General features: G+C 42.0%; 1 protein-coding gene across 2 annotated transcripts; it reads left to right on the top strand.

Annotated features, from left to right (window-relative positions):
- The first annotated feature begins 12,450 nt into the window (after positions 1–12,450).
- On the top strand, positions 12,451–14,447 carry NPBWR1 (neuropeptides B and W receptor 1). 2 transcript variants are annotated; one of them, XM_075316349.1, is made up of 2 exons: positions 12,451–12,596; positions 12,953–14,447. In XM_075316349.1, exon 2 carries the CDS (start codon positions 12,953–12,955, stop codon positions 13,916–13,918), a length of 966 nt encoding a protein of 321 aa, XP_075172464.1. In that variant the 5' UTR covers positions 12,451–12,596; the 3' UTR covers positions 13,919–14,447. The 2 variants fall into 2 exon arrangements, with proteins under 2 accessions (XP_075172464.1, XP_075172463.1); XM_075316348.1 differs by having other exon boundaries at positions 12,451–12,601.
- The last annotated feature ends 12,659 nt before the right edge of the window (positions 14,448–27,106 follow it).

Below are 27,106 nucleotides of genomic sequence, written 5' to 3'. Positions count from 1 at the left end.
GACTGTCACCTACCCACAGCAGAGAGATAATGGCGGCGACAGGGAAAATGGCCGGATCTTATAGAGCAAAGACAAGTGACATGCACAGCCTATGACACAAGCCCTTGCTTGTCTGGCAAAAAATCCACTTTGCAGTGTGTGTCTCTGTGATTTGCTGACAGCCTGGCCCACCTCACTGTACACGTGGTTAGGGGGAAAAAAAAAATGGCAATCGGCATTCTTTCAGCACTCAGCAGCAGCACTGATCTAAACCCTGTCCCCCCCCCCCCCGCACACTATACGCTGAATTTTGATAATAGCGTAATTCACAGTGACTTACACTATTACAGTGAAAAGCCAGCTAGTTACTAGCGAGGCTTTTTATTGATCGAACCGTTCTTGAACGTAACTCGAACTACCGAGCTTTTACCAAATCGTTTGAGTTCATCTTACGACTCGAACACCCCCCAAAATCACTCGAACATGAAATTGGCGAACCTCGAACATCGCTCATCTCTAGTGATAATGCTATGTTGAAAAATGTAAATAATGTTGATCCCATGTACAGAATGTATATCACATGTAATTATAGTCTGCTAACAACTGTAAATACCGTTATGCTGATACCATGTACAGAATGTATATACCATGTGTGAAAGTGTCAATGATGCTAGCTATGAACCGTATGGAGTTACCTGTTTGAAACATTTAATGTGCTGTGCCTCCCATAAACCAAAGAAATATTGTATGGTTAAATGCATAACAAAATGCGGTGATCCCTGTAAAATTTTGCAGTCCCGGGAAATGTGGCACCTCTGAGGCTTCAGGCGCCACAGAGTATTGCACCTCCATTAGGGTGTAGTACTTATCCTGGGTTCAAGGAAGCTCGGTACTGGCTTTCACTCATACATACATACAGTCACAATGGGTTGACCATGGGGACCAGGCCAGAATCGGGTCACAGTAGGGGGTCACTCCAGTGGTCGGGTTTACAGGACACCACCGCACCAGGGGCTCCCCGATCCACTGGAATCGGGACTCAGGGTCAGGAAGAAGCAACCACCAGGGGGAGTCAGGAGCCCACAGTGGAAAGAGCAGGTTGACCTAGTGAGAGTAGTGAACCAGCCGGTGCCAGTGGCTGGGGAAAACAGCTTGGAACACACAACACAACTACAACAAGAGGAGAACAGTTACAGACACACAGCAGAGCGGACGTGCCGCAAGGCAGCTCTGTGGGCCAAGGGGTTCAATACAGTCACTGGGGAGAAGCAGGCGGCTGCATCCACAGGATCGGTGCTGTCGGGGTACATAACCCTAGGGAAAGCATATTCACGTTGTCTACCAACTCTGCAAGGGTCACGGAAACAGCTAGAAAAGTCACCGGACCTGTCCTACCGAGTCTGCAGCCAAATAGCATATAGGATCCGGGGCTGTGTTCTTCAACCGGCCCCACATCGGTACCGTGCTATCAATATACAGAATGGGACACTTTTCTGACCCCAGGATCACCAAGTGCTTCATGCCACCGGTGTCCGATACTTAGCACATCAAAGGAGGAAGGGCCCATAGGCTGACACACACCAGACTAGACCATTCATGGATCCGGGATCGGCTGGAGCCCATCGTGGCAGAGAACGGTACTCTGGGGAAGCGCCTGAACTATCAGTGAGTAAAAGACCTGGAACCCCAGCCCCTCTCTCTGTCTCTCCTTTGCCGGCACCATCGCCCAGCCAACGGGGACTACCACCACCCCGTCCGTCCTTCATCATCCTCCCTGGGGTAACCCCGCTCCGCCTGTGGGGAGCGGCATCATCACGGCTGCGACCTTCAACATCAGCCCCGGAGAGCAGAACCCACAGCGGTGGCACATCCCTGGCCCGCAGACCACAGTTGGCATCCCAATGTAAAAACACTTTCCTAACCGTCACTACCACCCCCATCCTCCATCCTTCCTCCCATCCACCACCTCCCCTCCCTTCTGTACGTCTCGGGGTTGTGCAACCGGGTCAGGCCAGCCTGTGAAGACACATAGGATCTGCACCCCCAACCCGGCGATGTGTCAGGTGAAAACCCCTCGACCCCGGGGTGTTACAATCCTATTTTGTCCATCTGCATCCTACACCCACAATCAATGTACGGTTATGTGTATGAAGGGGTTAAGGGAAAATTAAATCTAGAAATGAATATTGCAAGTAAAAGATGGAAATACTAATCTAAAGTACGTATTAAACTGTTTGTATCCATGATCTTTAAATCTTGTTATTACACAGGGATTAATTTCTTTCACAGCCATTCCACTTTCAGCTAATATAATAATATAATATAATAATACATAATTCTTAGACATAATGATTAACACTAATTCAGGTGGTGAAATCGAAACTGATGTCTACAGAAAGGAGACTAATTCTCTAATAAGAGCAGATTCTTCACAATTTGAGGTATACCAGTAGGACCATTCTCACATATTAAAGAATTTGCTCATCAAACTTTCTAAATATAATCTAATGAGTTGAAAGAAAGATTTATGGAAAGATTTTACAGTAGGCAGCAAATCCACAGGGGATGCGTAAGAGTTAAGAACATTTCTAGTAAAAAGCTCCTATATAATAATGAAGGTAAAATGTACAAAAAAAAGAATACAAAATACAATTAATCACAACTTACCATAAACAATGAGAAGAATATCTCAACATCATCACAAAACACTGGCGATATCTATATAGTGACCCCATTTTGAGAAAGTGTCTCCCAGAAATACCTGGTCATGGTACTAATTGTCAGTGACTATATATTGCCTATAGGGGCACACCTGGCCCTTCGTGTCATGTCTCCAGCCTCATATAATTGAATTAATGTTATATTCTTACCAATGAGTTGTTGTACTCAATAACAACAGCACTACTGTCTATGTATATATAATAATTTTTGAGGGTTGTTATATTTATCCTATGGTCCTTTACAGTACCTTTCTGTGATCATTGAGGCCCTTTTCTTTGCTTGTTTTTAATTAATTACATTTTCAAAGAAAAATAATACTTTTACAGAATTCCTTTTGACTCTGCCACTGGTTATTTTTGGCTTATTTTTGCTGAAAATTGTTTTATACTTTTTGTGGAATGAGTTGTACTTTTGAATGACACCATTCATGTCATTGCATTATGTAAAACTAAGCAGGAAAAGAATTCCAATTGTTGCAAAATAGCAAAATTAGTGAAATTCTGCAATTGTTTTTTATGTTTTTTAATTACACAGTTAATTTTACCATAAAACTGGCCAGGCAGTATGATTCTCCACGTTAGTATGATTACATAGATACCAAACATGTATGGTTGTTGTTTTATTTAAGTGGTGAAAAAATGCTGAAACTTTGAAAAAAAATTCTTGCTTGTGTCATGACTTTCTGAGAGCGGTAGCATTTTCCATTTTTGGGATCTGGGTCTGGGTGAGGGCTTGTGTTTTGTGCCCTAAGCTAATATTTTATTAGTATTATTTTAGGTTATACCGTATATGATGTTTAGGTCACCTAAGATTAAATTGTTTTCTGCTGCTGCAGCCTAAAAACTGCAATTCTGGCGTTTTGACTTTTTTTCCCACTATGTTGATTACCGATTGGATTAATTTATTTTATATTTTGATAGATCAGACTTTTACAAATGAAGCAATATCAAATGTGTATATTTTGATATATTTTTTATTTTTTAATTTTCAATGTAGCAAAAGGGGAGTGTCATGATTGACTCCTGGCTCAGCTGGAGCTGAGCCTTTTTTTTAGTTTCACTTCTGATGCAGGTCACGTTAGGGGTTAATCCTTTCTGCCTTGTTCTGGAGGTCAGGCTGCTTTATTAGGGCACTGTTTCTCTTGGACTTCGCCAGTGATACTTCTGGCTCTGCTGTGTTCTGCTCTTGAGTGACCTGTTGTCTGCCCTGCCTCCTCCTGACCTCCATATTCACCTGACCTGTTAACCTCCTCTGTTGTCTGTTGCCATCAGTGTCTCTCCCGCTGTCTCCCTGTTCGTTCCTTATCTGTTTGCCTTAATTCTGTCTTGTCTTCCCACTCCCCCTCGCTTCTAGGCTCTGATTTCCCAGCTACTGACTATTTGCTTCCCTCTGACTACGTTTAGACTTTGCCCTTGTGTACTTACAAGACCTCATGTTGTGACACGGCTTTCTGATGATTCTACTGCCATCTGGTGGGCTTGACTAGTATTACCTCTGCTAGGGAATTCCCTGCTCATACGTTTCCTCCACTTTTACGCCCCCTAGTGGTTTACCAGCTAACTACCTTCTGAGATAGTTTCAGGAATCCTCTCAGTCCCACATTACTGCGCTGTGCTGCTATTGTACATCTTAGAGTACAGCGTGACAGGGAGTCATTTGAACTTTTTTTTCACATTTTTTTAAAACAGTTTTTTTTCTATGTTGTACTGCATTTAATAGTCACCTTAGGACTGCAATAGTCTTATCACTTGTTCTATATACAGCAATCCCACTGCATTGCTCTTTATAGAGAAAATCACAGTCTCCTATCATTGCCGGCCACGTGCTGGTTTTCACAAGGGTACTAAGGTGAGAGACACAGGGGTCATCAGTTGACCCCCAGCTGTCGTGACAACTTATTGGTGTCTCACAATCACATTGTGGGCACACCGATGAGGGTTCAGAAGAAAACACCCCTCTGCCAGTATGCGTTAAATGCTGATGTCAGAGATCGACAATGGCATTTAACAGGTTAAAAGCCACGGGGGGAACGTTCCACTGGCGGCTGTTCAAGGCAGATGAAAGCTGATTGATTCAGCCTTTATCTGTTGGGAAAGATGCACACTCAGCATGGGAGCACAGCATGTCATTGGTTAATAGCTGTATTTTTGTTGCTGTTGTTTTCACAAAGTGATAGCAAGTAAGCAAGCAAGGGTGGTATTATTATTCATTGCAGATTTTGCAACTAAATCTGAATTCAAGGTTTGCTCTTGTTTGTAAATTAAAGTGCGATTCCTGTGTTTTGAGATCACCATTTTTTTTAGAGAGAAGTCTCCCATGTACTGAAACATAAGCTTAAGTTTTAATCTACCAAAGTGTGCATGTTGTCTAAAATAATTTATTATTGCTGAAATAGGATAATATCAGACATGTCCACTCGCCACTTGAATACAACGGCCAATTACGTGGCCAAACATGGAGCCGGTGTAGATAGACACCACGATTCTAACGTCAATCCGTGTTGCAGGCCCTACAAGCTGAGGTGATAGGGACACTGTCCATGGTGGTAGGACTCTCAGCCAAGGAAAACTTCAGGGTGGGAATCTGGAGGGGAGGGCAAGGAGTGCTGGCCATTTCACACACAGAGGCACCTGTCAGCTGAATCATAGATGAAGACAATGATTCTGTGTTGAACAACCAGAGAGAAAAAGCTCATGCATAGGAGACGCGCAAACCCAGGGATGAATATATATATATATATATATATATATATATATATATATATCACAGTGATCCTCAGAAAAGTGAAGATTGATTATAGAATTTTATTGAAACAATCAAGGTGACACATGAGACATACAATTAAAATCACTTAAAATACATATAGATAGAGAACCCCCACATCTTCAAGATGTGAAATATGGGGTACCGCCCTGTGTACAATGTACAACAATGTATAAATCTGATCCCTAGAATGACATGTACTAGATCAATCCATAAATATAATAACTCTTGACCAATAGGTCTATAACGTAGGGACCACACCTGTGAGCTATACTGGTAGTAAATCCAATGGGATAGCGGCTATCAATATATGAAAGAACAAGAGCATGCAAGTCATACAGTAAATACAATAAACCAAGCATGAATCATGCAAAAAAGAAAAAACATAGAAACCCTTGTCCAGCGATCCCACAGATGGCTCACAATCAGGCGCCCAAGTGAAAAGATATATCAAGCTCCCAACCAGTGAAGGGAGCTACAGACACAAGGAGGTACCCACAATAGGGAGAGACGTGGAGGACCCTAATGATTCTGTGTTGGACACAACCTGAGAACCAGACAGAGTTCACAAGGAGTTAAGGACCTATGCATATGTGATACACAGCACAGACACGATGCATTATAAACATACTCTGGGGCCAAATCAGCTTGTTCTACAGTAAGCTCTGGAACACGTAATACGGTACCTGCTGATGGTGGAGGAGCCTCTAATGTTGTTTGAAATGTCTGGTGATGGTGTTCATAAGTTCTGTGTGGGATTCTTTGGTAATTTTTTTCCACGTTGCCGAAGTAACAATCTATTAAATTATGCAGACCGTGTTGTTGAAAAATAAGCCAGGTACATTCTCGCACACAGCGAATAGGAACTACATCTGTATGACGACACATGAATCGGGATCACTTGCTCATGTGGAAAAGGCAACTGACTAGAAAAATAAGCAAGATTCAATCTGTACTGTTTCTTCTCCTTATGATCATCTTTCTGGCAACCAGTCTACACCTACAAGTAGTGCCTTGTTATTGTCATCAGCCTCATCATGATTCTCACCTTCTGCTTTCCATACATTTCCTCCTCTACCTCCATTGCATCGTCAATTTTCATTTCGTGTGCCCAAGAAACAGGTAGTCAATTACCCAGTTTCATGGAAATTGGACACCCATATGTCCAAGTTCACCACAATTGATGCCAAATCACCTAGATTGTATTGTCTTTTGCAAAAGAATTGCGTACACTCAGGCTCAATGGAAGATACCTAGCCACCATTATTTATTTTACCAAAAAGCCAACTCTGCCAGGTTTGGGCACAAAATCCAATATTTTTTTAAGCAAAATTTATTGTATTTCTCGCATCTATTTTCTGATATAACAAACTCACCTTCTTTCTAATTTTTGGTGAATTAAATATTAAGGTGACTTTGCCTGGGTTAAATTTTTCCTGATACGAATTATGAAAAAGGCCAAAATTGTTGAAAATTATTCAACCAAACTCTGTCAAACTTTATACTGTAAGTGAAATTTTTGTGAACAATTATCAATTATTTTCCAAAATTGTTTAGAAATTTTTGGGGAAATGGAGTTGAGTTGAAAAATTAGCAGTTCATTTGTGTTACCTAATCAATGTAGATTTTTCGCAGTGACTAGTTGCCAACCATTTGTTTGACCAGTAGAACTCTTTCCACTCCCTACAAAGTCAACAATTCTCCATGTGTGCAGCCTTTGAGCAAAATTATTATACCAAAATTCTTTGAATTCCTTAAATGAGATTTTTGTGTCAAAAAAGATACATTTTTTTTTCAAAAAATTTGAAGACATTTTTTGGCAAGGGGAATTGGCATTGTAAAATGAAAATATGAGTTCCCTGATTGTTGAAGCTTGTTTACAGTCGACACTTGTTGACCGCATGAATGACTAGGTGACCACTACGTGCTTTCTGCAGGGCCAACACTTCTCCGAGTATTTGCAATCCCCACCTCTGAGCTTTACCGTAGCTGGATATCAAAATACAGGGTGTCTAACTGCTTTTTTTAAACTATTTAAATAAATTATTTTTAAAAAAGGCATAGAGTCTCCCGCATTTTTGATAAAGAGCCATGGTAAAGCAGAAAGGTGGGGCCTGGTATTATCAGGATGGGAAGAGCCATGGACATTGGCCCCCCAATCCTAAAAATACCAGCCTGCAGCTGCCCAAAAAAGGCATATACTTTAGATGTGCCAATCCTGGCGCTTTACCCAGCTCATCCAGATTGTCCCAGTGCAGCGGCAATCAAGGTAAATGTAAGGGGTTACTGAGGTTAAAGACAGCCGTGATTTGTCAAAAAATGACAGCTGCCACAATTAGTAATTGGAAGCGTCTATGAGACACCCTTCGTGTGATCTCCGGTGATGTTACCTGTTCACAGCTGGGTCCCCCTCTGCTGTGAGTGATTCCCGAAGCCTGCAGAGAGCAGACATGCAGCCTCTGGATGTAGCAGAGACGAGAATCATCATGAGAATTTGTATGGATTACACTGGATCTGCAAGGGTGTTTTGGGGGTTAATAAATGGGTGATAAGAGGGTGTGTGCATTTTATTTCAAATAAATTATTTTTTCGGTATTTGTTTTATTTCTTTTCACTTACAGGACTAGTAATAGGATTGTCTCATGGATGCCTAATCCAGGGTTTGATGGCAGCCTTCATTTTTTGAAAAATCTCAGCTGTCTTATATTACCCCGATTGCCACCAGACCAGGGCAATCGAAATGAGCCAGATAAATCACTAGGATTGGCACATATAATGTGATGTGCCAGTTCTTGGCGGCGGTGGGCTAGTATTTTTAGGCTGGTGGGGCCCATATCCATGGATCCTCCAGACATAATGATGACTTTTCACATACACAGCTCCTCTCTGCACACTACCACTTTGTGGTCTTCTGCAGCACATCGCAACATGGTGCTCTTAAAAATAGTAGCATGATTATAATGCCCCTGAAAAACATTATCTGCCTTACACTGTGGTTCAAAAAATAATTGCCTCTAACTATTTTCTATGCACAAATTATGATCAATACTCTGTTCCTCTTGTAGCACATGGCCTCCACATTGCCGTCTCCATTCCTTACTGGGCTATCTCTTTACACTTTCTTCTCACACTATGTGCCCTTACACTGATTAGTATTTATTCTGTACCCTCTCATAACACTCTCCCATCTCTGCATACTGTCCTCTCCTTTTTGTGCCCTCACACTGTCCCTCCATGTTACTCCCTCTCTATACCATCCCTCCACACTACCCAGTCTCCATTCTGTTCTCTCATCACACTTTTGTCCCCATACTGTTTCCTCACACTATTCATCCTCTCCCTCATACTGTCTCCACACACATCGCACCCCACTACTTTTACTGTTTCCTTGCACACCCATTACCTCCCACTACCCCTGGCTAATCATACTGTTTCTTTACATAGTCTCCTCTCCCTCCCCATACTATTTTGGCACACATCCCCCTCACCATAGTGTCTCTTCATACGTTCCCCCTTCACTCTCCATACTGTCTCCTCATACATCCACCATCCCATATTGTTTCCACACCCATTCCCCTCGCTCCTCATATTGTTTCCTTAAACATACTACGTTCTCTATACTGTTTCCTCAGAGATCCCCCTTGCTTCCCTATGCTGTCTCATGCATCCCCTGCTCCTCATATGGTTTCCTCACACATTTCCTCCACTCTTGCTCTCCATACTGTGTCCACAATCATTCCCCCCTTGCCCATCATCCTCACACAATCCATCCCATCACTTTCCATACTCTCTCTTTATACATACCACCTCTCTGTTTCAGCACCCATTCCCCCTTTGTTCCTCATAATGTTTCCTAACACTTTTGCCTCTCTTATTTTCCATATTGTCTCCTCATACATATCCCTCCCTATATTGCTTTTTCCCCAATCTCCCCTCCCATGCTATTCATACTGTTTCTTCACAACTTTGCCTCAACCCTCCCCCCCTTCCAATTACGATAAATCTTTGTTTTTTTCAGCTCCATTGAGCACTTACCACACCAATGCTCTTCCTGTTTATGTGAACCCAGGGGTGGAATTCAAATTTTTAACAACAGGTTCTCTGTAAATTCCGCCCACTTGAAAACCCGCACCCATTATGTAACCACACCCATTTTGTTAGCCACACCCATTTTAACACACTTTCCTTAACCAAAAAATACTAGTAATTAAAAGTAAAATCTCTTTCCCCTTCTTACCCTCCTATACCTTCACTTTCCTGTCCAGTACCAGTTGTTCCAGTCACTGTCACTCATATTGTATTAAATGGTTTTTGTACAATTTTTAAAAATTATTACAAAAGGAGCCCTGCTAAAATTGGAACGGACGACCTTCCCCATACAGATCTCATACCTTGTGGCTTCTTTTCCGGTGCAGATCCCATCCCATGTGGCTCCTTTCTCCCTACAGATCCCATCCCATGTGGTCTCTTTTCTTGAACATCCCATCCCATTATGGTCTCTTTCCCCTGCAGATCCCATCCCATTATGGCCTCTTTCCCCTGCAGATCACATCCCATTATGGCCTCTTTTCCCTGCAGATCCCATCATGGCCTCTTTCCCCTGCAGATCTCATCATAGCCTCTTTCTCCAGCAGATTCCATCCAATTATGGCCTCTTTCCCCTGCAAATCCCATACCATTATGACCTCTTTCCCCTGCAGATCCCATCCCATTATGGCCTCTTTCCACTGCAGATCCCATCCCATTATGGCCTTTTTTCCCTGCAGATCCCATCCCATTATGGCCTCTTTTCCCTGCAGATCCCATCCCATTATGGCTTCTTTCCCCTGCAGATCCCATCATGGCTTCTTTCCCCTGCAGATCCCATCATGGCCTCTTTCCCCAGCAGATCTCATCCTATGTGCTCCTTTCCACAGCAGATCCTGTCCCATATGGCTCCTTTTCCCATATAGTTCTCATCTTATGTGGCTCCTCTCCCCTGCAGATCTCGTCCAATGTGGCTCCTTTTCCCATATAGTTCCAATCTTATGCGGCTCCTCTCCCCTGCAGATTCTTGACTCCCTGCATCTTCGGCTCACTGAGTGCTTAACTGCTCCAAGTACCAGCAGCCTCTCCTCTGTCTTCCGTCCTCCTCCGCGGCACACTCACAATAGCAGGCAGCAGCAGGATGAGCAACCTCACCACGCTGCCATGACCTCTGCAGTATCAGTGCGTCATTTCACGCCAGGTCTGGGAGCAGACAGGCTCCACTGAACCCGGAATTGCGGTGCGTGCGGAGGTACGGGGATTAATTTGTGTTAGTGTCTTAAAGACACTAACACAAGTGAATACAGAGAACCGGATTGCCGGAGTCATTTATTGCCAGCTGAATCCCACCCCTGTGTAGGATCCCCGAGTGAAAGCACCATGAACACATGATCTGATCAGGTTGCTGACATTGCTCTGATCCAGAAGTATCTGCTGTCAGGGCTTTCATTTCACTCGTGCCTGAAAAGTGTGAGTACAGTTGATTGCTGAGAGCTGGCATGATACACCTTCTCTAAGCAACTGCCAGCTCACAGCAGGCTCAGAGAATGGCTGAATCCCACAAAGGGGGGCAGAAAAATGCCAAGGAGACACCTCAGACCACCACCACCATAAAATCCCCATGGTGAGCATTCCACTGTGCTCATGTCTGAGTGATGCCCTGCATTGTCCGCACTTCTGCAATTGTTTGTTTGTCTCAAATTAGCCTTTCATTCAGCGTACTGAGTTGTTTTTTTTCACAGAAAATTGAAGAAAAAAAAAACATCGCCCACCGTGCTCCGGAAGTGTTTTGCTATGGGCCTAAAGCGAAACATTTCCGGAGGTGGGTAGGCTGTGTGTTTTTTTTCATGAATTCTCCATGAACAAAACATCTCAGTATGCTGAATGAAAACCTAATTTGCGATGAACACTTCCAGCAGTGCAGACAATGCAGGTAATCACTCAGACATGAGCACAGCGCGATACTCACCACAGGGATTTTTACGTCATTTTCCGAGCCCGAGCCTGAGTTTCGCTCATTTCTAATCAGGGCTAAGACTTTCTCTTCTTTCTCTTCTGTAGTGTAAGCTCTTATGTTCAGAAAGGTACTCTCTCTCTCTCTTCTATAGAGTGTAAGCTCTTATGGTCACCAGGGTACTCTCTGTTTTGTAGTCTGCAGGATTCTCTCTCCATCACCTGAAAAGTGTTAACTATTATGGCCAGCGAGGTTTACTCTCTTTCTCTCCTATGCCCTACGTGTATTTTCAGAGCAATCACAAGCTTTGCAGCAATGAGATTTCTGCAAATTTATTCTCCGCAAATGAAATTTTGGGGAAAAATTAGACAAAGCCAACAAATTAAAATTTCAAAAGCTGCGCTCATCAATCAATAGGACAGAGATACAATAACACTCAACAATTGGTGTGGTGTGCAGATATTAGGGAGAAGGCAGTCATGTTTTTCTAATCCTGTTTTTTAATAAAAGATAAACCAGAAAACATTTGCACAATCTTAGCACCCTCATACACATTTCCACTAACCTCACATGTGCATTTTATAGAAAGTGTGACTTCAAAACAGTAAGGTCACTAATTAAATGTCAATGCCATTCTTCAATTATGTAACATTAACTGGAAATGCCTGCACATATTAATCTTTAACAGTTTCTGGGGACATGCTGATTGCTATGAGCAGTACGCTGCTGCAGTAAATAATTTGGTCACATTATTATTTAATATTTCCCTTCATCGGTTAGGAAAATAACACTGTTTCGGAATGGTAAAACAGACTATTTCCTAATAGGTAAATTTAATGAAAGTGGACCAATGTTTTGTTACATACAAGTACCGTTCTGGGAGAAATAAACCACACACCAGTGCTTATATGTAGTGGGATTGGGGCTTTTTTATTGCTACCGTCTAAAAAGATTGAAAAAAGAGGGGAAGGGGAAAGGAGGGAGGGAGCTGTTCTTCAGCACTGTAGTGCTATGGAGAGATGCAGAGAGCTCGACAGCAGATTACAAATTCAGCTTCAAGCATCTCTGTACACTCCGCTACAGTCTACCTAATGCAGCCACAAGGCATCTGTATCCAGAGGAAAAGGCAAATAAGTGACTCATAAGACAAACGGTAAGGTAAGAACATGTTCTTCATTGACTTAATTATCACTGCAGGAAATTAGAGGAGTGTTTAGCCCAGATCAATATTTAATGAGATTCTTTAAGGATTTAGTCGTTTATTTGAAAAAGAAATATTACCTTTGTTATCGCACCATAATAGTTATATTGTATTATGTGTAGTGTAATATTGTAGTCCTTTTATATAAAAACAATTTTAGATGTTTTTACCTATCGGTATCCTATTTAATTATACAGTATATAGAATAATAATCTTGGCTAAAATGTTTGCAGGCACTAATAAGGTGTGCTAATTACCAAGGAAAGATGAGGTTGTATTCAGTAATGTGTTTCTTTTCTGTTTGGAAGATGGAAAACATATCTCTGGAATTGTTATCAAATTCATCAAGAAGGTCAGAGTGGATGAATGGATCAATATCACAGGTCATTCCTAACTTCTATCTGGCATTACCCATCATATATTCCATTATCTGTGCGGTTGGATTGACTGGAAACACTGCTGTCATATACGTTATCCTCAAGGCTCCGAAAATGAAATCTGTCACCAACATGTTTATCCTGAACTTGGCTATAGCAGATGAACTCTTTACTCTGGTTTTACCTATTAATATAGTTGACTACTTACTGCTGCAGTGGCCCTTTGGAGAGTTTATGTGTAAACTGATTATATCCATTGATGAATATAATACCTTTTCCAGCCTTTATTTCCTAACTGTTATGAGCATTGACAGATATCTTGTGGTAGTTGCAACCGTAGAATCTAAGAAACTTTCCTTTCGGACATATCGAGCTGCCAAAATTGTCAGCCTTTGTGTGTGGACCTTCGTAACCATAATAATCCTGCCTTTTGTTATTTTTGCCAAAATTCACCAAGAGCATGGCCGATTGCAATGCCTTTTTGTTTTTCCTAATCCAGAAGGCTTGTGGTGGCAGATGAGTAGGATCTACACCCTTATTTTGGGATTTGCCATACCTGTGTCTACTATATGCATCTTATATACTATGATGCTTTACAAATTGAGAAGAATGCGTCTGAACAGCAATGCAAAAGCTTTAGATAAAGCTAAGAAAAAAGTGACGTTCATGGTTGCCATCATTTTAGCAGTCTGCTTGCTTTGCTGGACTCCTTATCATCTTAGCACTGTGGTGGCCTTAACCACAGACATCCCACAGACTCCACTAGTTATTGGGATTTCTCTGTTCATCACCAGCTTGAGTTATGCCAATAGCTGCCTCAATCCATTTCTGTATGCATTTTTAGATGACAATTTCAGGAAAAGCTTTCGGAAACTAGTAGAATGCAGGTCATCGTGAAGGATATCCATGGAAGACCTGTAGCTGGCAGCATTCCTGTTACCTGGATGAATAATCTGCAGCTCTATACTAATAATTACCACTGCTTTTTCAGGTTTATGTGATTTTTTACCATCTCTGATTTTCATAAAGGAGCAGTCAAACTGTGTAATACAATAGGATTAGCTGCAATCTTCACATTGTGAGATATCCATATACAAGATCCCTTTTACTCTTATCTGGTTCGTTTTTTTTTCTGTTGGTATGCACTTGCATCTTTGTCATGCCTATTATCTAATACACTATGCTATATAGGTTACATTTAACAATGTTTAATAAATATTCGAACTTTGGGACAATGGGGCTTTCTTAATCCTTGCACAATTTGATTGATAATGTATGCTATAGTGTCATGTATTGCTAAAAAAATATAATTCTTGCTGGAAAACTGAAATAATATAATTATTCATGTAAATACTTCTAGTGTTATCATTAAATTTTATTTGATATAAGAAAACAATGCCAAATAAATATATTGAGTGCCTTGCTTGCTTTTAGTGTTAATTATGTATGCATTCTGTAAAGTGTACATGTATGACTAATCATCGGCTTGCACAGTATGTGATTTCCGAAGTGCTGTGAAGAATAAAAATTGCTGCATTTAATGGTAAAATTGCAGTCCACCATAATTGTCTGCAGCAAGGACTTCATAAGATTTAATGGGTTCGCCAGCATGAAAACAGCACATTATAGCTTTTATGAAAACATTTAATTTTAATAACAAGACACAGTAAATTTAATAAGGATTTATATGCACATATAATGCTTTCTTCTCTCACAAAGACAATATTCTCGTTAATTAGCACAGAGTTCATCAAAGCAAGATAGTAACTTGGCTATAATTTTATCATAGACCCAATTCTACTAGAAAGTTTAAAGTGAACCTCCGTTGTTACTGGCATGATCAGCTCCATCAGATGTGAGATATAGCTAACAGATTGGGCAATACTGTTGTAAAGGCAACTGCACATCCCCTTTTTAACAAGTAAAATACAGTATATCTTGCTAGCCTGTAGAAATAAAAACATTTTCTGAGAGTCTTCAGTGGTTGATACCTTTTAATGGCTAACTGAAAAGATGGTAATAAATAGCAAGCTTTCGAGACTACTCAGGTCTCTTCATCAGGCTCAGTATAACACAAAATCTGAAGAGTCACATATTTGTATACAACAGGACATAGAATAGTGCAGTACCATATTTTTCAGACTATAAGACGCACTTTTTCCCCCCAAATGTTGGAGGAAAGTGGGGGGTGTGTCTTATAGTCCGAATGTCCGGGGCATGTATATATAGTCTGGGGAATGAGGGTGCTGCGGTGGAGCGGGTCATCGGCGGCATGAGCAGGCTGTAGCAGCGCCTACCGTGACCACGTGGGCCCACTCATTAGCCTCTTTTCATATGCATCCATATAACTGCATCCTCCCGCCCATCATCTCTCAGCACTGAAGCTGCCGCTGACAGGTGGGCGGGATGATGGGCGGGGCATGTGCACATAATTAACAGCCAGCCCATGTGATCATCCCTGGCTCCTACAGCCTGGAGTGATCATGTGTGGCTATATTCACTCCCCCTCTCATCATCATCAGCGCGGGGGGCAGTGAATAAGTATACTCATTGGCCACCAATCTCTGCAGCATTGCAATGTCCTCCTGTCTGCCGGCCCACTGTTGTATGGAGAGCGATGCGCACAGCGATGATGTCATCGCTGTGCGCAGAGCTCCACACAGGTCAGTGGCGCTGCTGGCACAGACAGGAAGATGAGCAATGCTGTGTGAAGTGAGGAAAGGTGGGCATAAACATATATTTTTTTGTGTGCCACAGGATGCGGGCCATATACCAGGATGGGGGTATAAAGCAGGATGGGGGCACATATCAGGATGTGAGCATATAACTGGATGGGGGCATATACGGTACCTGGATGTGGGCACATACCAGGATGGTGGACATATATACAAGGATGGGAATCATATACAAGGCAGGAGGATCATTACCAGGATGGGGTACCTTTGTAGAGAATTTGGGGACATTACCCCCATAACAGTGTCAGCAGCAGATCGTCGCCCCATAACAGTGTGTCATGACCACATTTTTTGCTTAAAATTTTATTTTCCTATTTTCCTCCTTTAATACCAGGGTGCGTCTTATGGTCCGGTACATCTTATAGTCCGAAAAATACGGTAAATAAGACAAGTTATGTGAATCAAAACTATCAGCATGGCAAGGGGACAAACTGTTGTGGCAGTAAATATTGCAGCAGTTCATAGATAGGGAGTGTGAAAGTTTTATTGACCTCTGATTGAGGTCTGGTCCAGAGTTGTGATGCCCCCAGATGCTCTGGTCTGGCTTACAAAAATGCTTGGCCACAGGTAGAGCTTTTTTTTTCTCTAGTTGTGTGGCAATGAGAATTCATCCTTGTTCTGAGCTGTTGTCCTATCTTCCCTACATACAGACCCCCAGTTGGACATTTGGTACATATAATTAAGTACACCACATTAGTTGTGGTGCAGCTAAAGGTACCTAGCATCATGTAGTCCTGATGTGATCTGGGAATCTTTATCTTGTTCGTTGTCAAGGACAAGATAACATCAGCATCACATCAAGACTACAAGATCCTAGGTACCTTTAGCGGCACCACAACTAATGTGGTGTACTTAATTATATGTACCAAAGGTCCAACTGGGGGGGTCTGTATCATGGACATGAAATTGCTGGTATTGAAAGGAAACGTCAAATCCCAGAGAGACAGGAGAATCTGGGAATACAAAGTTATGATGACCTTTGACACATTCAGAGCAGGAATGAATGTGTCACATGGATTTTTGTCTTTTTATATCAGTTAAGAAATGTGCTCCTCACAGGATCTGGGGGCATCACAACTCTGGACCAGACCTCAATCAGAGGTCAATAAAATTTTCACACTCCCTATCTATGAACTGCTGCAATATTTACTGCCAGAACAGTTTGTCCCCTTGACATAGTGATAGTTCTGCTTCACGTTACTTGTCTTCTTTACTGCACTATTCTATGTCTTGTTGTTATAAATATGTGACTCTTTAGAGTTTGTGTTATACTGATGAAGAGACCTGAGTAGTCTCGAAAACTTGCTATGTATTACCATCTATTCAGTTAGCTATTAAAAGGTATCAACTAATGAGGACTCTCAGTTCTTTTAAACATTTTTTTACCATTTTAACAAATAACTAAAAAATCAGGGTAGAATGTACAGTATGTACCATATATATACATATTTTTAAATAGACACACACATTATATATATAGAGGGTGGTCCAAAAGTAGGTGGACAGAAAATAACAATTTGCTCTAATAGATTCAGCATTTTGAGATTTCCAATACTCTTTTAAAATCCATTTTCTGTGATCTGTATTTAAATTTGCCATTATGGGTTATCTGAATTATCTGAAAAGAAAACAGATTTGGGGGAGATTTACCTGGGAAAAGTGGATCTGTGAAACCGACTCAGTTGACCTTAGCAACCAATCAGATGTCACCTTTCATTCTCCAAAGAGTCTGTGAAGAATGAAGAGTGGAATCGGATTGGTTGCTAAGGGCAACTGAGTCAGTTTCACTTTACACTGTCCGCCTATTTTGGACCTACCTATATATATATATATATATATATATATATATATATACATACATACATATATATATATATATATATATATATATATATATATATATATATATATATATATACACACACATACAGTACAGACCAAAAGTTTGGACACACCTTCTCATCAAGAGAATGCCAAGAGTGTGCAAAGCAGTAATCAAAGCAAAAGGTGGCTACTTTGAAGAACCCAGAATATAAGGCATATTTTCAGTTGTTTCACAAATTTTTGTTAAGTATTTCATTCCACACGTGTTAATTCATAGTTTTGATGCCTTCAATGTGAATCTACAATTTTCAGAGTCATGAAAATAAAGAAAACTCTTTGAATGACCAAACTTTTGATCTGTACTGTATATATATACATATATATTTACACTACTCAACATTTAAAAGGGTTGTCCACCACTAGATAATCCCTTCTGATTCCACTTGTTTCTCCTAGCTAAAATAAAAGACTCTCATTGTGATGTCACAGGAGCCTCACATCCAATCACTGCCCACTTCTCTCTCCCTGCCTTCAGATCAAATGGGTTAATCAATAGGAAGTGACGCTGCCACTCACGTCCTGTTGATTAACTCATTGGTCCGAAGGTGGGGTGACAAAAGCCAGCGGAGATTGGACACAGGATTCCCATGTTGTCAAAATCTCACGTGAGGTTTCATAATAGTGGACAACCCCTTTAAGCTAATTTTTCCCCTTTGACATATAATTAATAATACACTGTAAAAATGTTATATACAGTACATGTATATGAAATAAAATTTTGACATCTCAATTTATTTAGTAACAAGTATGAATGCCACATGCAGAAAAACCTGCAGTCACATACCTTGGCTGCTATTAAAAAGGTTGTTAATAATTGTCTGAGGAATGTTTTGCTATGTTGAATGAATATGGGCATAGAAATCATCAAGATCTGCTGCTGACAGCTAATGTTTTCAATTGCCAACTAATCATAGGTATTCACGATGAAAGACAAGCTTTAGGACTCTGCAGGCCATGGTAGCACGCTTAGGCCACATAGGTTGCTCCCAATGGCACCATCAACATTGGCTTGGTCTTTTTTGAAAAAAAGTCTTAATATTTTTTCGGTTTCCCTCATAAAGACGTGTTTATGCAGTAGCCCATGTGGTTTAAAGGCCAATCTTCAACTATCATTGTGTCCAAGACAAAACCAGGACTTGTTGCCGAAGAGGACAGACCACAATCCCAGCCTTCATTGCCATCCTGCTCTGCACCACGTTAGCCTTTGAGAATAGTTGCATAAGGTCAATGGGAGACCTGTAGATGAACGTCTGGATCTAAGTCCAAAGTCCAATGAAGGGAGCTGTCACCGGTGGATCTTGATGATTTGCCCAAGTGCATTCTGTGTTGGTCAGACAACCATTAATAATGACACTGATAGGATACCAATCCATGTAAGAGATCGAGATGTTTTGAAATACTAAATAAATTGAGATGTTTTGAAATTTTGTTTCCAATTTTTCATCATGTGCATATCATTTATATGTCTACAAATCCTGTAATTTCCATAATGCTACATCCTTTCTTGGTTCTGTAACTTAAATGCTGATGAGTGATTCGAAAATACTACACTTATTCTTTAGTTATTTGTTAAAAAAGGAAAATGTGCAGCTGAATTCTAACAGTGTTGCCCAATCTGCCAGCTGTGTCTCACTTCTAATGAGAAACAAGAATGCCAGTAACATTAACAATGGAGGCAAAAGGAATGTTACTAGTAGAAGTAGATGAAAATGAAATAGTTAGAAATTCTATGAGAAGTTTCCATTGGTAGCTCTCAGAGAGCATGACAGCTATTATGTGAAAAGAAGAAAATACCTGTTCCTTGTGTACCAGATAACAGATGTTGAACCAAAAAAATAACTATACAAGAACAGAATAGGAAGACATGAAATCAGGAGAGTGCCTGCATTCCTGTATAATGATTATGTGACAGGGTAACAAAAGACAATTGACAATAGCTTTCAATGACTAAATACAAGTATTGCAAGAAACAAAAGAATGAGAAACTCAAACAAAAAATTCTTCACTTCATATTCTCTGCAGATAAGAGGACAAAATGTTTCACTTGTCAGAAAAATTTAGATCAATATCTCTGAGTGATCCCAAACTGGGAATCAGAGGACCTTAAGATGTTCCAACAAGTCAACAAGATTTTAGTCGTTGCCAAAATGATAGTAACGCTTATGGCTGGGGCCTAACTAAGCACCCACCCAGCGATGGACACCAGGTAGCACTCACGAGGCAGTGACTGGGAATGTGGCAGCTGACCCCCAGAGCAAGTGATGAATAGACGAGTACAGGCAGGGTGACTGAGGCAGGCTGGGCAGGCAGGTATGGACAGGAATGGTGGGCACCAAAGGGATAGAGAGTTATAGGAATGCAGGTAGAGAAGATGGACAAATTTATAACAGGACAGGAGCTCAGGACCTCACAACTAGCTTCATAGGTAGAAGGCTGACTGACTAACTAAAGGTGTTGCACGGGCACCTCCTCTAATGGGAGCATAACTTAAATACATGGTGCCTCCTAGCCATAGACTGAGAGGAATTTCTGGGAAATGGCATGTCGGCCCTTTAAGAGGAGGGCCAGTATGTGTACACGTGTCTTAGGTGTACTCCTGGGAACCCTGTGTGGCATGAACAGGGTCAAGGAGGAGAAGGAGGCAGCAGCACATGTTGATGGCCGGGGAAGTGCGGGGGAAGAGGTGACCCAACCATGGCGATAAGTCAGTGTGTCTGCAGAGACGCCGGCGCTACAATGATTACCGGTAACTGTCTCATGTGGGGTCTCTGAGGGCTACTCCCTACCACTTCCTTTTATGTTTTTCACATGGGGCTGCAAAAGTAACTTTGTATAAATCTATCCTGAGCCTCTGTGGGTCCTCACATTGACTACGGCACTGCCTGTCATAGATTAATTGATCACCCATACCCGTGAGAATGCAAATGAAGAATGGTCTAAAACTACAGAGTAATCAGCATAGCTCAAATAATTGTTATAATGACTATAAGGATGGCTCTATTGAAGGGAAGTTGACACTATAAAATGTTTAAATTGGACTTTTATATTAAATATACTTTTGAGTCTCATTACGAACACAGACAGAATTACAATAAAAGGCAACATCTCAATATACTGAACATACCAGATAGAACACGGACCTATTATATTCTAATAATATGTCCATGTTTTTTATGAACTGTGTTTCAATGTAAAAGTCACAGAGACATGTCCATTTTTTACTGGTATCGCAGATGAAAAGTACTAGTAAAGTCTTTGGCTCTGGGAAACTCATGGACATTATATGAATGGAATCAGCATGCTGTCCTTTTGTTCTCAATGATTAAAGGGGATGTCCACTGCTTGGACAACCCCTACTCATTCCCCGTGTTAACTCTCGTAAAAATAAATAAGCCTATACTCACCTCCGGTACAACTGCGGTTCCAGCAATGTCCGAAGCCGCATTCCCGTGGCCGACATTGTTTTGACACGTAAACCCGTCAACCAATCAACGCCTGGAGTCTGTCTATTTGCCTTCAGACGTTTGTCCATGATGTGAGCACTGAGCTGATATCCTGCTCAAACGTTCAAAGGCGGGAAGAAGGAAGCCGGCCCTGATTGGTCGCAGGGTCCACGGTTCATAACAATGTTACGTAGGCCCCGGGAAAAAGGCTTCAGACATCGCTGAAACCGCGGCCGCACCAGAGGTGAGTATAGGCTTATTTATTTTTACTCGGGTGAACAAGTAGAATGAGAAGTCCAAGTAGTGGACAACCCCTTTAACATTGCAAAGAATAGGAGAAGCCTCTGTAATTTATTTGTCCAATCATGAAAATCAGTGATGAAACACAAAGATAAAAACTGACCAAAACCAATGAAACCCGTTCCATTTTTATTGTGGAAATGAAAAATGACGGATGTCGGAATGAGGCCTTAGTAAGGATTCTTTCTACACCATCTTACTAATATTACCATGCAGCACTAAGCATTACAGCGTTCATCAGTGAAGCTCTATACTGACACTGTTGCCTCAATTATAAGCTGCCGACACACAGTATTTGTTGGTGCCCAGAGACTCTGACCAGTGGCCCAGAGGCTTAGGGACATATATACACAAAATTTTGTACTAAATACTGATCAGCTGGTCTCTTAAAATCATCACTCCTTTTATTTTGACAAGTTAGTCTCCCACTAAGGTACAAACAAGCCTTTGATAGCTTTTGGTTTAACATAGCACAATGGCTCTGGTGAGCCTCCCACCTCTCCTGATTCACCAACTTTCAGAATTGTACATGGCACCTTACAGTAGACATGTATGTATATTTTTATTATTTTCTTATATGTGGCTATGTCTTTTAAAGCAATACAAGCACTTTCCAGATTTTTTTAATTAAACATAGAAAATGCTTACATATTGCCAATTCTATTTCACATACTGTATTGATAATTGTACATACACAGTAGTTAAAGGGTATCGGTAAGTAAGGTCATCTTCTCCCAAATTGAAAACATGGGCATATGTGGCACCCCTGAGGCTCCAGTTGCCACAGAGTACTGCATCTCATTTAAGGTGTAGTGCTTAACCCGGATCCGGAGGAGGTCGGTACTGGTTTCATCCCTTACACATACTCAAAAACAACTAGTTTGCCCTTCCCAATGTAGACTGGGCAAGAGTAGAGTCTTAAGGTTGCCTTCAAACATGGGGGGGGCACCACCCACTAGTGACAGGGACCCGGGGGAGGAGCAGCCACTTAGGGAGAGTGAGGAGCCAACACAACAGTGAGGAGTTCTCCAGCAGGAGAGGAAAGCAGGAGAGGTGTCTTACTGGTGCTCTGGTGGAACACAGGGGTTGTTCATGCGGTTGACGAAGGGAGAGCTTCATTGCTCCCTCGGAACCAGCGCCACACAGGGTGCAGGAACCTAGGGAAGATCATTCTCCAAGTTGGTTTTCCAGAATCAGCCGGGACGGGGAGGTTGCAATCTTCCCTGGCCACACAGAGCCCAAAACCACAGTGCCAGATAGCATCCGGGGCCTTGGATAGAACCAGGCCCCATTGCGGAGCCACGGCACCTGCAAATAGGGACAAGAGTACTACTCGAGACGGACTGGGGTCCCCAAGTAGCTTTAAGCCATGGGGATCCAACACACAAGGCTCTAGGAGGAAGGGGCCCACGGAGTACCTCACCGGACTGATCTCCTTATGAATTCAGGTTTGACGGGGCCCATCACAACAGGTGACCAGCATTACTTGGGCGAGCGGCACAAAGAGTGAGTAAAGACACCTGAAACAACAGTATAAGTAAGGATGGTGGACTTCGGGGAGATCAAAATCCAACACCGGGGAGACACCATCACGTGTTTCTCAACCCAGTGACACTAGAACAAGGCCCCATGGGAAAATTTGCAAAATAAGAATGCCGCGGAGACACAATCACATGCTTCTCAGCACTGGCAAGAAACTAGCCAGGTCTTTCACTGGGAAGGAACAACCGCGGGAAGGGCAGTCTCCAGTCAAGGAAACCGCCTATACCAAAACATGGTATCCATCCACAGACAGCTGTTTCGGGGTATTTGCCCCTCATCAGTTTGGAGTAGAAAACTGGCTAGTGGGAGCAATGGCTAGTAGAAGACTACATAGGTAAGGATGGTTGACCTCGGGGAGATCAATATCCAACACCGCGGAGACACCATCACGTGTTTATCAACACAGTGACACTAGAACAAGGTCCCCTGGGAAAATATGCAAAACAAGAATGCCGCAGAGACACCATCACATGTTTCTCAATGCTGGCAGGTAACTAGCCAGGTCTTTCACCGGGAAGGAACAACCAAGGGAAGGGCAGTCTCCAGTCAAGGAAACCGTCTATACCAAAACATGGTATCCATCCACAGACAGCTGTCTCAGCATGTTGCAAGTAGAATGCAATCCTGTTTCACTCGCACTGCACTCGCATTACACCAGTGTAATGCGAGAGCAGTGTGATTCTCGCATCAGCTGGCAATAGAGTACATGGGGAGATAAATCCCTCCCTCTCCTCTGCAGCGCTGGCCTTCCCCTCTGCAGTGTTGGTCCTCTCTTCCTCAGCTGTGGTCTGATTGCATGATTTGACCACAGTCGCATGACACTTGCATGACACTCGGCTCCTGCTGTGCTGCAAGCGAGAGCTAAGTGTCATGTGAGCACTCGTAGTAATCCCCGCGTGGCCTCAGCCTTAAGGGTGCTTTACACGCTGCCACATTGCTAGCGATAGCTAGCGATGTCGTGCACGATAGCACCTGCCCACGCCGCTGTTTCGTCATGAGGGGTGATCGCTGCCGTAGAGCACAATATCGTTACAGCAGCGACACACGCACATACCTGCTTAGCGACATCGCTGGAGACACCGAACAATCTCTTCCTTAAGGGGGAGGTGCGTTTGGTGTCACAGCAACATCACTAAGCAGCCACCCAATAGCAGAGGAGGGGCGGAGATGAGCGGCCGGAACATGCCGCCCACCTCCTTCCTTCCTCATTGCTGGTGGACGCAGGTCAGGAGACGTTTTTCGTTCCTGCGGTGTCACACATAGCGATGTGTGCTGCCGCAGGAACGACGAACAACCAGCAGCATGCACTACCAATGATATTATGAAAAGGAGCGACGTGTAAACGATCAACGATTTTTGACATTTTTTGCGATCGTTGATAGTCGCTCCTAGCTGTCACACGCTGCGATGTCGCTAACGATGCCGGATGTGCGTCACAAACACCGTGACCCCGACGATATATCGTTAGCGATGTCGCAGCGTGTAAAGCACCCTTTAGAGTGAAAGCCGAGGAAAGCCTGAACAGAGCAACAAAACGCTGAGGAATAAGGGAATAAAAGAGGAAAAGAAAGATGAGGTATAAGGGTAACATAAATATTTGGAAAAATGTTATAAGGTGAGATACATATTATCTCCTATTTTTAGAGTAAAAAAAAAAAAAGGGAAAACAACTTTATTAATAAAACAACAAGAATATAAGACACTGCATTAATGTCGTGTGGATGTTTATCCATAATAACTTTACAGTATGGGTATGGCCAGTGAAGAGCAAAATTAAAATTAACCGTTGACATTTTTGTTAGTGCGTTTATTTTTAGATGATAAATATACATTAGTATTGGGTCTATATTTATTGGCTATCCCATTTATATGTGGGCTGTTTCATGAATAATGAAATGTACCTATACATGATTTAACCATGAATAAGACAAAGCCAAAACGCGTCAATTTTTTCTTTTCCCATAGTATTATTTCCAAACTGTCCTCATCATGATTTTAATGGAGAAATAAAGTGCAAGTTTTATGTTATAGCGTCCTCTCTGTGAACATTGTTTCGTCCTCCATATTGCTAGAAAAAATACATCATCCATGTACTTTACACCAGGCCAAGGTTCCTTCCGGGTGATTTCCGGGATCCAGCACATGGTGACCCTGGTGGGCTGACACTAACATCTGTGTTTGCTACTATACCTAATATATCCAATATAGGACAGAGTAATAATGGATATTTAAAGACCCAGTTTTTGTTTATAACTGTGATGGTTGGGGGATTCTCAACCATACAAATATAGTATAGCAACTGTGATGTATAATCTATAGAATACGATGATAGATTATATGGTTGAATAAAGGGAATGAGGGACCATAGGGTAATGAATGGTGTTGGTGCGCTGTTGAAATGTTGATGCAGATCAAGATATGTATGGACACCAATAAAAACCCTATGAACATACATTATAAAGATCCTACATGTAGCACAGGACTAATAAATATATATATAAATATATAGGAATATGTTGTGAAACTGAAATGACACAGACGGGGGGCGCAAATGGTGTCTCATCCGGTGGTACCAGAAAGAATTTAATGAGGTGCACTAAGCTGGTGCGGGTATGTTATAGACACAACCACTATAACAACATGTTGAGAAAGGCTGCTGCAGAACCCAGGAAGATAGCGTTGAAGGAATATACATTATTGATTATTGCTCCTGAAGAAGGAGTTCTACAGCTCCGAAGCGCGTAGAACAATAAAATCTGATGTCTTAATCCCCATTGATCTTCAGGGATCTTGTTCTGGCAGCGCGGATTAACCCTTTTCTTCCATCTCCTCCAAAATATATAGGAATATAAGAAACATAGAATTCATACAAATTACATAAAATTTCATAAAAATCATGAGTTATCAAAAAATTATATAAAATGCTAATAGTTTGTGCTATATCAGCTTAGTGTTGTATATCATGATAAAATAAAGTGTACATAAGAGAAAAGGGATACTGAATGTTATACAAAAACATCAGTGACTTCATTTATTCCATTAGGCCTAAGGGTATTTAATGTGAAGATCCAGTATATTTCTTTTCTATTGAGTGTTTTGATGTGGTTTTGTGGTTCCTGTGGGATAAAATCAATGTGACAGATTTTTACCTGTTTAAGGTCTTTATCATTTTTGATCACACAATGACGTGACAACCCACGTTTGAGAAAGCCTTTCTGTATACTTGACCTATGAGTTTAAACTTTTTTTCTTTTTTTTTGTTGTGCAAAGTATGATTTCATTGTAAAACACCACAAGATGCAAATACTTCTCAAAAAGATTTATTCAAATATACATTATACATTTATATTTGTAAATGTTTAATAATAAGCTACGTGTCACGCTGGGGCAAGGGAAAGCCCGGCATGTGTGTAGTGGCCCGGTCCAGATTGTGTCTGTTTCTTTAAGTACATTCACTTATAAGTAATACTAGAAGGTGGCCCGATTCTACGCATCGGGTATTCTAGAATTTACGTATTGTGTAGTTCATGTATGATTTTTGTTATATATATATATATATATATATATATATAGATGTTGTTGTGTGTAGTTACCAAGTGCTTGTGTAGGGCGCTGTACATGTCCTGGGTGTTGTCTGGGTGTGGCGGGGGGTGAGAGCGGTGTTGTTTGTGTGTTGCGTTGTTTGTGGAGCGCTGTGTGTCTGTAGCGTTGTGTGTGTGTTGCGCGGTTTGTGCGTGTGTGGTGTGTTTTGGGGGGAGGTATGTTTTGTGCAATGTGTGTTGTGCGGTATGTGCGTATATTTGTGTGTGCAGCGTTGTCTGTGTGTGGGTGTCTGTGTAGGGCAGTTGTTTGTGATTCCCAGTGTGTGTGTGTGGTGTGTTGTGCAGTGCGCGCGCGCGTGTGTGTGTGTTGGGGGAAGGTGTGCACTTCCCATCGTGCTCCATCCCCCATGCAGCACACTCCCCATTGTGCTCCATCCCCCATGCAGCGCACTCCCCATCGTGCTCCATCCCCTATGCTGCGCACCCCCCATCGTGCTCCATCTCCCATCCTGCGCACTCCCAAACGTGCTCCATCCGCCATGCAGCGCACTCCCCATCGTGCTCCATCCCCCATGCCGCGCACTCCCAAACGTGCTCCATCCGCCATGCTGCGCACTCCCCATCGTGCTCCATCTCCCA

The sequence above is a fragment of the Anomaloglossus baeobatrachus genome, chromosome 6 (assembly GCF_048569485.1).
Source record: "Anomaloglossus baeobatrachus isolate aAnoBae1 chromosome 6, aAnoBae1.hap1, whole genome shotgun sequence".
Classification (NCBI taxonomy): Eukaryota; Metazoa; Chordata; class Amphibia; order Anura; family Aromobatidae; genus Anomaloglossus; species Anomaloglossus baeobatrachus.
The sequence above is the reverse complement of the archived record's forward strand: the minus strand, read 5'-3'. Positions and strand labels throughout refer to the sequence as shown.

What these genes read in the sequence shown, in the direction of transcription:
- NPBWR1 (XM_075316349.1), top strand. Translation starts at nt 12,953, where the DNA reads ATGGAAAACATATCTCTGGAATTGTTATCAAATTCATCAAGAAGGTCA.